The 14475-nt window shown below is 42.9% G+C and overlaps 1 protein-coding gene, 1 long non-coding RNA gene and 1 other non-coding gene across 3 annotated transcripts; 1 reads left to right on the top strand and 2 right to left on the bottom strand.

Moving 5' to 3' along the window:
* Positions 1–5844: 5844 nt before the first annotated feature.
* On the bottom strand, positions 5845–6742 carry LOC128430353 (uncharacterized). Its single transcript, XR_008334005.1, has 3 exons — positions 6592–6742; positions 6346–6512; positions 5845–5952 (listed from the first exon to the last, which is right to left on the bottom strand). It is a non-coding gene; the product is annotated as an uncharacterized LOC128430353 (long non-coding RNA).
* A 446-nt stretch (positions 6743–7188) lies between these two features.
* On the bottom strand, positions 7189–10479 carry LOC128430615 (uncharacterized). The gene is made up of 9 exons (XM_053416721.1): positions 10449–10479; positions 9709–9760; positions 9310–9498; positions 9029–9167; positions 8578–8953; positions 8296–8485; positions 8022–8092; positions 7327–7856; positions 7189–7228 (listed from the first exon to the last, which is right to left on the bottom strand). The coding sequence occupies exons 2-9, from the start codon at positions 9737–9739 to the stop codon at positions 7189–7191; spliced, it is 1566 nt and encodes a 521-aa protein (XP_053272696.1). The 5' UTR covers positions 9740–9760; positions 10449–10479.
* A 2459-nt stretch (positions 10480–12938) lies between these two features.
* Positions 12939–13102, top strand: LOC128430696 (U1 spliceosomal RNA). Its single transcript, XR_008334052.1, has one exon. It is a non-coding gene; the product is annotated as a U1 spliceosomal RNA (small nuclear RNA).
* Positions 13103–14475: the final 1373 nt, after the last annotated feature.

Here is a 14475-nt window from a genome sequence, read left to right as displayed (position 1 = left end):
GCCGAAGCGCCGCGCATTACTAATAATATCACATACTTCTGCTGTTATCAGCCTGCAGTAAAAACGGCATTTAATCATTTTTTTCAAGCATATACTTACTTGTTGCTCCAACATTAAGCAACAGCATCCCAACATGTGTCTTTTTTGGTGTTGTCTTTATACAACATATGCTGAGAATCAACAACTCAAGTTACTTCTCCACTTCAATGATTAATTTAATGTCATCCATGTTGAAGAACTTCTCCACGGTTAGCTCCGGTAAATGTCGGTTGTCGAGGGTAAATTACGTATTCTCCACTCAAGCCTATGTGGAGAATATGTAGCCCCCCCCCCCCTCTCTTTTTATCTTTATGACTGCTTGTGTGGCTGTAGTGGATGGGCAGAGGGGGACATTAAATAATGTGCTTGGTAAAAGTGGTAAAATTAAAACTCCAAGACAACAGAACGTGAATACAAAGTATGGGATGCATATCTGATCATTTATATCATATAAAATATGTCATCTATATCGTTTAAAATCATTTTTCAGTGTGTTTCCTGTCGCGATACGCTCGCGTCAAGCGGAAAAAATAGACTCGACGCCGAAACGATCGCTTCACGGCGCTAGGCAGCCGCGGCACAACGCTACGCTTCAGCCTCCGGTGTGTTCAGTGCTGCGGTTTAACATGGGAGTGGATGGGAGCCAGAGGATTGGCGCTGCGCTTACGCCTCGCTTCGGCGTCGCTTCCGCGTCACCCGGTGAGCGGCAACTAGTGCAGAGGCGGCGGAATTGGAAGGTCCTTCTGCACATGCGTTAAATGCGTTAAAAAAAACCAAACGAATTAATCCTGTAATTTAATCATAACGCGTTAACGCGTTATTTTTCACAGCTCTAGTTTTTTCACAAAAATGTGTTTTTTGCATGTAAAAGTAAATTGTCTTGCTTTGAACTTAATCAACTGTTGTGTCAAAACAAATTGATTCAGGTAGAAAAAATTATATCATACATGTTGGTGAACTTCCAACATATAAAACCATGTGATTGATGCTAGCTGAAGATTAGCCTGAATTGATAAAAGATGTTGTTTTTCAAAAATTGTGGCTTTGGGGTAAAGTGGGACAAATGCTATGGGGTAAAGTGGGACAGTGTCTCTCTTTACCCCACCATGAAGCACAAGTTAAGTTTAGTCTTAAATATATTTTAGTGTTATACTACATTATATATGTTTTATTTTTAATGTCATAAACATTGTAGAAAAGCCATCATGCCAAGAAACTATACACCAGGAAGACAACCTGGGGCTAAACACCCCTCGCAGAGATGGAGAGTGCAGCCGCTGAGGTCATGCAAGGAAAGAAGTCCTTAAGAAAAGCTGGAAGGGATAAAAATATTGACAAGACAACCCTCAAAAGATTCATAAAGAAAAAAGAGAAAGGGGAAGTAAAACCAGTAGCCTGGGGTGCAGTAGCTGAGGTAAAGAGAATATTCACAGATGAGATGGAGGAGGAGCCAAACACTTGAAACAACTAGCTGACCAGTTCCATGGCCTTGCTCCAGTGAAGAGCCGTGAACTGGCATTTGAATACGCAGAGAAAAACATTATTCCTGTCCCTGCCAATTGGAAAGAGAAACAATGTGCAGGTAAGCTAGGGTGTGCAAGAGATCAGATGAATCATAATAATCATAAATGTGCTTAATTGACCAATCCCCATGATTCTGTTACTAGTCCGATATTAGTGGTTGTCAATCTAGCTGTCGGGATTTTAACTATTGCAAAATGTGTTGTTATGGTAGTTTTAAAGTGGAAAAAGTAAGTGGACCACTTTAGCCCGTAGCCGGACAGCAAACAGTCCGGGGTAAAGTGGGACACAAGACCACTTTTTTTAAAACAATCATATTTTCACTGCCCTTTGTCCTGAAGACATTCTGATCATTTCCCTTGCTAGAAAACATCCTGCATTAATGGGAAATGTGTACATTTTACTGATATATCAGTTTAGCTCGCCTAGAGGGGAGCAAATGTAAAAAATTTCCCTCATTACCCCGCTCTCCCCTATTGCCCTGAGTGTCAGATTTTGTGATGCACATTTGGGTATTCTCCGTAAATGTACTTTATTTTGTCTAGAGATTTGAAATAGCTATTACACTCTATTTTTTTTTCTGCTAAGTAAAAAATGTTTTTAAGCAAGGGAGCGAGTTAATAATAATAATAACTTTGTGAATTGTCTCACAGAATTTTGTTAAACCTTTGGGGATTTGTACAATAGTTTGACTTCCACACTTCTAAATGGCGATGGACCGTGGCGATGTGCAAACCCCTGAGCAAATCATTGTCATTAATGTAGAAGAAAAAGAAATTTGAAGCCTGAAACCATGATAGTTTACCGGACACCTGTCAATCAAACACCTCCCTCTATTGGCAGAATCTGATCAGGACTGTGTGTGACTGGTGAGCTGTATTTGTATCGACTGTCTGTATCTGTTTTCATATTTATATTGTATATTATTTATTAAACCTGTATATATGTACATATCTTCTGTATACTCACTTAGAATTATGGTTGCAATTATACTGTGTAATTGCCTGTCTTTTGTTATATCTGTATCCTGCATGATACAGATTTACTTTGTTTTTGTGGTATTCAAAGCCATATTGTTTTCTGAACACCACACAAACAAAGTAGTTTAACCTTTGCCCTCATGCAAGCTCCACAATGAAAGGTTTAAAAAAGGTAAAACAACCTGTATGGAAAGCTATCACTGGTGTGGATCTGTTTACATTAAAAGTGCCTTAGCAGAGCTTAAGTACAGCTTATCACCTTTATGTTTGTTGCTACTGTAATAGGGGAATGTTCTGGATGAGGAATTGACTGTCTTATCTTGTCACGTTTATGATTTTTTATGTTCTGTTAATTGTTGTATGAAAATAAAGGTCAGAGAGGTTTATTGGAGTGCAATTTTAGTTTTTTTAATAACTCGCATTTTCAATAATAAAATAGGTTGTCACAGGTTTATAAACACAGGTGTAAAAAAACATAAATAATTGTAATATTAGCTTAAAATATAAATCTAAAACAGCAATGACAACCAAGATAAAATATACATTATAGAATATAAAGCCTTGTCCTGGAGATCAATGTAAAAGGCATCAAGCTCGTAGTGCAAGAGAATTATTATGCCTGTGACAGAGGTAACGAGTGTATATATATATATATATATATATATATATATATATATACATATATATACATATATATACATATATATACATATATATACATATATATACACACACAAAACAAGATTTTGATGAGTTGTGACATTTGTGATTTGCAAATTAAGGAAGTAATTAGTAAGCAGTTTCCAAGAAGGTGCATAAAGATATGTCATGAACTGGAAAAAGAATGATTGCATCTGCTAAATATATACAAAGAACACAGCAAGCACAACAGTAAAAACACCTCTAAAATATAAAAGTCAAACAGTGAGAAATAAGGTGCATAGTGAAATATAATACAAAACGAATGATTGTCTCTGTCAAATATTAATATATATAATATATACAAAGAGCCCAGTGTCAGAGCATTCGAGCGCTGCTCTAAGGGGCCTGGGACTGAGAGGCCAGAAGCTCGTCCACTGCCATATGGAAGTCTGTGGTATTTACAAAAGTCTTTCCAGTGAGGCCTTTGGATGAGGATGATTTTGATTGCTGACAGTATGTTTTTTTTTTTGTATTTTATGTGTCCTTGAGTGGACTGGCCACAAAGTGCGCATGTGTGCTTTTGCACTGTGCTCTGGGGCCGTGTAGCGCCCAGCTCTGTTTTTTTCCTCTTGTACAGAGTAGATCTGGCTTGTGGCAGTGCGGGAGGCGGCAGGAAAACAGGTGGCGGCAGCAGCTGGGGGGGAAGAGCTGGTCTATGGAGTGGCAGGAACACGAACACGGGCTGGGGCTGGAGTCCTGCTGCCGTTAGGTAGTCATGCGGCACTTTGCCCTGCGTGCCAGCCAGAGATGGAGTGACCTCATACTGCACTTGAGGTCGGCTGGTGTGCGGCCTCTCATCCGGGAGCTCTGCAGCGGGAGGTAGGCTGGTGCTGGTGATGCTCTGCGGACGCTGGAGGATAGACAAACCTCGATCCGTCACGTTTGTGGCTGAGAAGGCTTCCTGTCTCCTTATGAACTCAGCAACAGATTTGTTGTTCATTTTCAGGATGGGAATCCCTAGTTTGCTGAGTTCAGCGTCATCCACGGTCACTCTCTGTTGCACCCGCTGGTAGAGTGTGGTGATCTGGTGCTTGAGAGGGGAGCCGCGAGCCTTTTTCCTGCAGTCCGGGTGAAGCCAGAGCTGTTTAATAATGCAGTACATCAGCCGGTTCTTCCTGGGGTCAAGCAGGTGGGCGGGAGAGAAGCGCTTGTTAAACTTCAGCTTCTGCACCAAAGAGGCCTCGGCCGGATCTCCGTTGGTGCGGCCAAACAGAGCGTTCCCCCAGCGTGCAGAGTAGAGGCTGTCAAATTGTTGGATGCTGCGGTCGTGGAGGTCAAGCTTGTTCCAGGCGCTGACTACTCTCTCTCTTGTAGAGTCACTAAGAGCGAGCTTTCCCTCCTCCAACGCAATTTCAACGAGAATGCTGCTCAGCTCTTCCACATGCTGGTACCCAGGGAGATGATTGGGGCCGCACACATCCTCCACACACGGGTCGTGCTCCGAAGCCACCACCTGGTCTGTGAGAACCAGATTCCTCTTCAGCGGAGCCAGGTCGTCGCTCTCAGCGTCTGTGGCGTAGCCCACATCATCTTCCGTGGACTCCTCTGTGTCGGCAGCAACCTCCTCTTCATCGTCTTCATCCTCCACAGTCTGAAGCGTTTCTCTAGTTTGAGCGTAATGCTCAGAAGCGCTGAAGGGCTGGGAAGATTGGGCAAAGAGGTACTCCAGCCCAATGCGCTCCTCACCAGCAGGAACTGGAGGCCTGAAGTTGATCTCCTCCACCTCGCCAAACAGGTCTTGGCACCGCTTGTTAAGCCGATCTATCAGGGGAGACATGTACACTCGATTTTTTCTGCCCTTCTGGCCTTTAACGCTGCCTGACTCCCGGTCAGAGTTCCAGCGTGCGATGCCACTGAGGAGGTATACCTGGAAGGGGACGGCAGCACAGTGGGGCCCTGGGATCATCCGGGGCAGGAAGAAGTGGATCCCCTCCAGGCTGTTGCTTCCTCTCACGGTGGTATAGTATGGCATGCGCACACTGTTGCGGGTGACGACCTTCATGACAGTGTACATGTCTCTCCCTGGGGGATCCTGAATGCACTCCAGGTGCGTCTGCTGGTTCTCCCAGACCCGGTCGATGGCTGCAGCGTCCTTAAACAGAGGGACCTGGTTCTCATCCAGCCCAGCTGCTCCCTTCAGGCTGTTGATGGCTCTCTGCACACGGAGGAAGGACTCCTGGGCTCCCAACGTGATCCTCCTGACAACGTGGCGGAGATCTTCTTTGCTGACGTAGATTTCAATCATCTTCGCGTCAGTCAGTGAGGCATACCTGGTCGTGTTTGCTGCACGCATGGCCTGGATGAGCAGCGCCATGTCATCCTTATTGTAGGAGAAGACAGCTGCAGAGAGCGCAGACTTAAACAGTGCATATTTAGGATGGTGGTCTGTCCGGACGGCCGCATCGAAGCGCTTTATCCAGTGGAAGATGTCCAGCCGCACCATCATTCCACTGTTCGCCCAGTCGCTGAAGAGATGCTCCAAAGAGGAGACACCATGCACCCTGCAGCAGCCACGGTCCACATACATCAGCTCAGGAGGGGCCTCTCCTGCTCTCCTGTAGCGCTCCATGAGGCCGTCAGCCATGGGCTTCAGGCACGTAAGAGACTCCTTGCAGGTGAACACCGACATGAGGACCTGCCCCAGCTCGTTGGCCACGTTGGTGCACCACTCTGCAGTGCCTCTTCCGTGACCTGAAAGCTTCTTGCAGATCTGATGACAGATAAAACACAAAGAAAAGGGAGTCAGACATTTGGTATAGAATAAAGTATTAAAAAATAACTCAGAGGGGTGTATTCAAACTGCTTTTTCAATAGCTGCCTCCCTTCCATGAATCATTTATCTAGAATTATTATAATCTAAATAATAAACAGCATATCCATTTAAAAAACCCTTCCCATCTGCACTAACAATATTTCAAAACTCATATGCCACTACTTTAAATGTGTACATAATGCTGTTATTAATATAACAAATGCAATACTACAAACATAAGTACAATAGCTAGTCAGTCTTTGGCTCATACAGTTATTGAAGTATTGATTATTAAATGATGCACATTGAGACACTTGTTAAATGAAACATTTTACACTGTGTTAAATTTACCTTCCTGGTGGAGACATACTTGAGGACTTTCCCGAACGTGGACATGATTTGTGTCCGGTAGTCCTCAATGTGCTCTGCCTCATAGATCAGGTAGGCTTTTCTCAGAAGCCTCGGCGACGGCAGCTACATGCGCGTCGGCGGCTTCTGGTATTGATGGCCCAGAGCACCTGGAGGCAGAGAAGTGGATTGTTATATTATACAGAGTGTGTGTTTGTGTGTGAAAAACAAATAACTAATCTGACTTACTCATGATGCTTCCAGGTCTGCTGAGCTGACAGAGAAGGGTGGTGTAGAGGTCCTTTCTCTGCAGGTACTCCTCACAGTGACCCTCCTGGACCTGCCTCCACACCTTAACCATGGTGTTGCCCTCAGTCCGATCCCTCATCAGGCGGACAACTTGCTTTGTTAGGGTTTCACAGAGCAAGGACCCAATCGCAGACCAAGATGCCAAAGAAAACTTCTTTATTCCACAAAAAGGGAAAACCAAAGAGGATCAAAAATCTGAGAGTCAAAAATCAGAGAGTCCAAAATCATACCAGATAAGAGTTCAAAATAGCAGTATCCCAGTATGGCTTCTTCACAGTCAAAAAATGATGATACAATCCGACAGGGGACAACAGAAAGACTGGGCTTAAATAGAAGGGGGAACAAAGACAAGACACAGGTGAACTAATCAGGAAAACACTCAGGTTGACGATGGGGAACAGGTGAGGGAGAAAAAGAGCGGGAAGCAGTAGAGGGCGGAGTCTCAGGACAATAATAAAACACACATGGCAACATAAATAAACAGGGGGAAAGACATGACATAACAAAATACAGGCAGGAGGCACAAGGGAAAATGTCTTAAACCACCAGGGTCTTAACATGCTTGTCCACACCGCGTCTGAAATTACAGCACAATCATGTAACGCCAGTGGAACTTTGCTCTGTAGTAAAACGGTTTAAGATTCAAAATATTGTGAAATAACAAGAGACTCTCACCTCGGTGTTAGGATCGCAGGGAACACAGCTTGGTGGGCTGGAGTCAGCTGCTTCAAAATAGCAGCATCCCACGCCAGGAAGCGACCAATTGAATGCTCCTGAGAGCCCTTTGCAGCCTTCCTGCACGCGTTGCAGGCCAGGAGCTCTGTGAGCATGCTGTACCAGCCAGTCATGTCACAGATATGCCTCACTGTGTTTCCATACCCACAGGGGTACAGAAAGGCTGCTTTTTCCCCGGGGCATCCTGACCTGGGACAGCGAAGGCTGTAGCCCCACACTCCCACAGGCCTCCAAAAGAAGACACGGCTTCTAAAAAAAGCGTCTGCAGAGGGCACTCCTCCCCCCACCACCACTCCAGGAATTTCTGGTGGATGGAACCACATGCGGTCATCCTTCAGAATTTTCCTGCGAGCGATGGTGAGGTTCTTAAAGAGCCCCCTGTCAGCGTCCTCCTTCAGCCACTTCACGTCAGCACTGGGGAGACCTTGAGGGCCGGACTCCCACTGTTTGTGCCAGCCCTCAAATGACACCTGGTGGAAGAACAAAGACAAAACCGTCATGTACCAGTCACTGAGTGCCAGATGGAGGTTCCTTCAAAAAAGTAAGTGTATTAGTATAAACATATATGGAAGTGAGTAAGTGTATAACTATAAACCTGTATGTTAGTGTGACCTATCTATGAACTATGTCTGTACCTGCGATGGTGGAACGGGGTCTGTCTGTGGCTGCTGTGGAGGGTCTGGTGGAGGGGCCATGGCAGTGTCAGCTGGAAGAAAATGAGGACAAAAGCTTAGGAAGCCACAAGGATCATATTGGGTTGAAACAGAAATAAAGAATAATCCTGAAAAGTGTTCCTTTTAACCTGTTTTATTTTAAACTGATTTAAAGTTTTATATTCAATATATGTACAGTTATATGAGCTTAATGTTGATCTGTGAATGCCATCGATAAAATAAAAAACTGATTTACCTTGTCCTTCAAAAGTGGCTTCAAAAGTGGCGAGAGCCTCTGAAAGCAATGTATCATCCTGCCAAGGTGACAGGGATGTTGCTGTCGGAGGGGCCACTGAAGCAGACGCTGACGCTGACGGAGGAACCACTGTTTCAGATGGGACAGGACCAGACAAGGACGAAGATGGTACAGCTGCAGTAGGGGCTTTCTGAGGAGAGTTTCACAAATTACAGTTAAAGTACAGTGAAGTAGTTTTGTCTTATGAACTGCATTCTGCTTTTAAGTAACACCTCAACCTACCTGTTTCTCTTTGTCGAGAATAAATCTCCTGAAGCGCTTCAGTGACTTGGAGCTGATGTCCTCCTCCTTCATTCCAAGCCACTGGCGAACAGAAGAGAAAGCCTCCTCTGCCATCTTCCTCTCTTGGGCACTGCCAGCTTGAGGGTCGGCATTAAGGCACTTGTGCAGGCTGTACCACTGCCACATCTCCTGAAAGGTGAAGGACTTAAAGCGACCCTGTCCATAAATGGCCCTGTCCACATTTTTCTCCAGGTGGCAGGAGACTGAGGGGAAAAACTCCACATAACGGAGGAGACAGTCCTTCACCCAGTCATTCTCCCTGGTTCCTCCTGTCCTGCCCGGGTCCTGGCTCTCCGCAATATGGCGGTCAAGCAGACTGAAACACACAGAACATGACGTTAAAGTAAGAAATAACGACATAATGTGATTCTCTGTAGTGAAATATACTCACTATTTTAAGTAGCCCACATCATTCGCTACCAGCCACATGAAGCTTTGGCCAGCATATTTCCCAAAGGGAATAACCAGCTGGCCAAGGTAGAGCTTCATTGAGGGCCTGGTAGTAGTGACGAGCCGGCATCTCCTTTTTGCTGAAGAGTAAGACATTGGAATGGTTATTCTTAACTAATTCAGTTTATAATTGCTCTAGCACACAGGTCAGGTCAGGTGTAAAGTGATATGTATGGTTCATATGCCCATCGTGCTACTGGGATAATAATTCAGATTTATTACCTTCATCACAAGCCGTCTGAAGGTCCTTGGGACCGGCGCTGGCTTGGAAGCCTTTGGGCCTGTGAAAGGCCCTGGCCTCTTTGGTTGCCTTCAGGACACATTGCTGCCTGTCCAGGGGCACAGTGGGGTCCAGAATGGGCAGCACGGGCAGCAATGGGTCCGCAGACGGTCTGCTGCTGCTGGCTGTACCTGAAAAAATATTCACCAAAGTGTTTAAAGTGTTTTGGGACTTTTTCCCCAGGCATTCATTTCATACTATATTTGTAAATGATGACATAATAACATAACAAGTGTTTTCACGCACTCGGCAGTTTATTCTGCTGGCTATACATAACGTATAGACAGTGGAAGTATGCATGTTATAACCATAGAGACAAAACATGCATGTTATAAACTAACCTGCTGAATGGGTCGCTGCTTCGGAATCCATCCTCAAATAATAATGTGTTGCCTATTAAAGTTCATAGAAACAAAATATCAACGTCAAAATGTAGCCCATGTTTTTCTTTACATTCATTGGCGCAACAACAACAACACTAGGGGGACTGTAGTGTTTTTTCTTGGCCTTTTTTTGAGGGCTGCTATGGCTATGTCGACTTCTGATTCATAAATATACGAGTGGGCTACATATTGATGTAATATTGGCAAGTTTAAGTCAAGGTAGGTATGATAGCTTTATAAGAGAAATGAATGACAAATATGGGTCAAATTTGAACAGACAGGGTTGGCCGGCGTCGGGGCACTGATTTGCGGATCGACCGTAACGTTGAATCAATATACGATAGTAGTACATTAACGGGGACACTTTCAACCTACATTTATAGATATACTTTTTAACAGTAACTAAGCAAAATGTCTCGAGAGTAGGCCAAACTCCGCTCGCTGGCGGACTCGGAGTTTGGCTATGTAAATGAGGCCGAATGGCCGTCGGCAGCACATTAGCATATGAATAAACCCAAAGATAAACAAGTTCATTCACGGAAAAAGTCATTTAATAAACCAAATTAATTATTTAGCTTATTAAAAATACATTAATAAGCTAGGTACGACAGATATAATGAATGAAAAGCACTCGGTGGGAACGAGAAGCACAAGCCGAACATATTAGTTAGTAATATTAGTAGGAATGCGACTCTTACCGGGTGAAACGGTGGTGACTTTTTACCTTTTTCCATCGGCGCTGAAACGGTGGTGACTTTTTACCTTTTTCCATCGCCCTCCCCCACCCCGAAGTGCGAACGTCGGGGAGGGGGCGGGCTCTAGGGAACTGTAGACTCCGCGCCAATGGGAGGCCGCCATTGTCTACACTTCGGAGGAGAGTGTAGACTCCTGGCCAATGAGCGGCCGGAAAGTGTAGACAAGTGTAGACAAGTGTAGACTCCGAGCCAATGGGCGGCCGCCGTTGTCTACACTTCCAACGCCTATGCACTCGCCTGGCTGCGAACTCCCCAAATGTGGGAATCTCGATTGCATAATTTCTGGTAGTGGGGGACTGCGTTCGCGCTCTCCCCTGATTTAAATGTTGAAGAATAAACTGAAAACATTGAATGATAAAGTTCAGAGTGGTCCACAGGTTCAGTATAACACAGACACTCCTTAAATATATTGGAACTGAAGAAAAAGCTAACTTAAATTCTCTAATACAAAGTATTGTTTCTGTGAATTGAGAAATATGATTTCATGTGAAGATGGAGTGTCTTTGTGTTTATTTCAGTGCCTGCTTGTATTCAGCACTTCTGTCTCCAGGGACCTTATTCTTTATACTTTTACCTGCTTCACTAACACAAATTAACTGTCAGATCAGCCGCAGCCATAGAAAAACACTCTTTGACTCACTGTTCACAACTCTTTAACATTGAGTGTTTAAATGATGTCAAAAGTCAAACAGAAACCACAGGCTTATAATGTACGTGTTTCTAGCTGTAATGGAACTTTGCATCAGCCAAAATGTACCTAATTCTTTACATGTTAATTTTAATGGGAAAAGTGTTTTATTCTCAGCGTGCAATAAGAAGTTGTATCTGCTCAGTCTCTTGTGTTACATTACATTTTCATTTAGCTGACGCTTTTATCCAAACCACATTACAATAAGTGCATTCAACCCCAAGGGTACAAACCCAGAACATCAAGAAATGACAATTTCTTCAAAAATAAAGCAAAACTACTTAAATTGTGCCATTTAACTGCTACTAAATTGTTAGTTTCCAAAATTGTATTCAAAGAAAAGTCATCGGGATTTTTAGTTTGCGGCGGAAGATTTGTTAACTTTCTGATGTCTGGATGTCGATGGGGAGCTCATTCCACCATTAAGGATCCAGGACAGCAAAAAGTCGTGATTTTGATGAGTGTTTAGCTCGCAGTGAGGGAGCAACAAGCCGATTGGCCGAAGCAGAGTAGAGTGAACGGACAAGGGTGTAATGTTTGACCATGTCCTGGATGTAGACTGGACCTGATCCGTTCACAGCACGGTACGCAAGTACTAAAGTAATAGTGTTGCTGCACCTATAGGCATTTTCGAAATTCCAATTATGTTCCAGACACTATTTTTCTCCAGGGATATTTTCTGACAAAAGTGACTGTGTAGAAAAGCTGTGTAGTTTTCGTGCCACTCAAAAATGTGAGGTATTTGTTTTGTTTATGTCTGCAGTCTCAATGCCAACAATGGTGTTGGTTGGTACTGAGGTCAGTTTGAAAACATTAACATAACCCCTCCCTTTTCCTAGAAGTAGACCCAACCCATTCCAATCCAATCTACTACAGGACAGACCCCTAGCTGAATCCAACTTTATTATATAAAAAAGTAAATAATACCAGAAATTGCAGTCAGAGTTTGCTTTACAGAAAACTATGATAAACAAAGTTTCATAATCAATTGCATGTGATGATACATTTTATTATTTTCAGTAAATTTACTTTATCTTGTCTAGACATTTTGAAATAGCTAATACACTATATTTTTTCTGCTGAGTAAAGAATAGTTTTTAAGCAAGGGAGTTAGTTGAAAATTTTTTTACAGAATGTTTTTTTTTGTTAAACCTTTGTGGATTTGTAAAATAGTTTGACTTCCACGCTTCTAAATAATTGTGTAATGAGTGTGTGCATCCAACAGATGGGGCCACAGCTGCTGTTGTGTTGTCGTGGAAATGAGGTCACTTTACGTTGTTTCTCTTATAGTCGACGGGTTAAAGTAAAACTGTCCCTGGAAACGTCGCCACTATTTATCTTGTAGCTATTAGAATTGAGTTTGTATGTTATATCATTTATGGCACCAGTGAACGAAGTGGTTTATGTGAAAACAGTATTTCCAGAAGTTGCGTACCACGTGACGCGTACAGAGCCGTCCACAATTCTGAGACCACTTTCTCCTTCACTTGAACGGTGAAGTGGTCCCACACTTTTGGACCATACTGTTCCACATACAGCAAATCATTGTGTGGGAGAAAATAAAATAGCTAAACTCTCAAATCAAAGGTTAAGTTTTGAATTGTTTTCTTTTGTATTTCTTCCACTGACTCTTGATATCGAATGGGTGCGATCATCGATGTTTACCACGTTGCTTATTTCCGTGAAACCATCAGTGATAGTAGTGTGTGACTGAAGCGGTTGGCTCCACGAAACGTGTACAATTCATACTTACCTGGCAAGGGAGATACCATGATCAAGAAGGTGGTTCACCCAGGGCGAGGTATAGCCATTGCACTTCGGCTGTATTGACCCCTGCGAATTCCCCAAATGTGGGAATCTCGATTGCATAATTTGTGGTAGTGGGGGACTGCGTTCGCGCTCTCCCCTGATTTAAATGTTGAACAATAACTATGGCTTTTAAAAAATTAAGTTCTGGGTTGTTCACAGGATCTGTATAAGACAGTCCTGTATTACACAGCTGCTTTCAAATTATATTGGATATGAATGAAAATGCTAAGTTTATTTCTCTGTTGCAAAGTATTTGCCATTGAATTGAGAAATTAATACGATTTCATGTGAAGATGGAATGTCTACGTGTTTATTCAATGCCTGTCTTTATTCAACACTTCTGACTCCAAGGATCTTGTTCTTTGTACTTTTACCTGCCTCACTAACCCAACTGTCAAATCAGCCGGAGCAATAAAAGATACTTTTTGACCAAGTGTTCACAACTCATAAAAATTGAGTTTTTGAATGATGTTAAAAAGAAACCACAGGCTTATTATATTTGTGTGTCTAGCTGTATTGGAACGTTGCATCAGCCAAAATGTACCTAATTCTTTACATGTTGATTTTAATGGGAAATGTGTTTTATTCTCATCTTTAATTCCACTCTTTTACCACTTGAGCGAGCAATAAGAAGATGTATCTGCTCAGTCTCGTGTGACTGCACCTATAAGCATTTTTGAAATTCCAATGATGTTCAAGACCCTATTTCTCTCCAGGAAAATTTTCGGACAAAAGTGACTGTGTAGAAAAGCTGTGTAGTTTTCGTGCCACTCAGAAATGTGAGGTTTCTTTTACGTCTCTAGTCACAATGCCAACAATGGTGTTGGTTGGTACTGAGGTCAATCTGAAAACTTTTACATAACCCCTCCCTTTTCCTAGAAGTAAAAACTATGTTAGACACAGTTTCATAATCAATTGCATGTGATGATACAGTAATGTTTAGTGTCCATACAACCATTTTTTAAATTTTTTTTTAGCAATAGCGCTTTGTAGGGGAGAGCGGGGTAATGTGGGACATCTGATGATGTGAAACACCCCCTGTATCTAGGCAACGGAACACATTTGTGGTCATCTGACTATTATGTTTAAAAGCCCCTCCCATTCCCCCCTTGCCATGAAGGAGAAGTTGGTGCAGGTGCTGTGGAAAGTATGTTTTTTCACAAAAATGTGTTTTTTGCATGTAAAAGTAAATTGTCTTGCTTTGAACTTAATCAACTGTTGTGTCAAAACAAATTGATTCAGGTAGAAAAAATTATATCATACATGTTGGTGAACTTCCAACATATAAAACCATGTGATTGATGCTAGCTGAAGATTAGCCTGAATTGATAAAAGATGTTGTTTTTCAAAAATTGTGGCTTTGGGGTAAAGTTGGACAAATGCTGTGGGGTAAATTGGGACAGTGTCTCTCTTTACCCCACCATGAAGCACAAGTTAAGTTTAGTCTTAAATATATTTTAGTGTTATACTACA

Source organism: Pleuronectes platessa, chromosome 23, assembly GCF_947347685.1.
Source record: "Pleuronectes platessa chromosome 23, fPlePla1.1, whole genome shotgun sequence".
Classification (NCBI taxonomy): domain Eukaryota; kingdom Metazoa; phylum Chordata; class Actinopteri; order Pleuronectiformes; family Pleuronectidae; genus Pleuronectes; species Pleuronectes platessa.
Note: the sequence above shows the minus strand (reverse complement) of the source record. Positions and strands in the feature narration are given on the sequence as shown.

Bases quoted from the DNA above. Each gene is read 5' to 3' on its own strand.
- LOC128430615 (XM_053416721.1), bottom strand. From the start codon at position 9,739: ATGGATTCCGAAGCAGCGACCCATTCAGCAG. The intron at 7,857-8,021 runs GTACAGACATAG...TTCTTCCACCAG, and splicing joins ACCCCGTTCCACCATCGCAG to GTGTCATTTGAGGGCTGGCA. The intron at 7,229-7,326 runs GTGAGAGTCTCT...CTGTAATTTCAG, and splicing joins CCTGCGATCCTAACACCGAG to ACGCGGTGTGGACAAGCATG.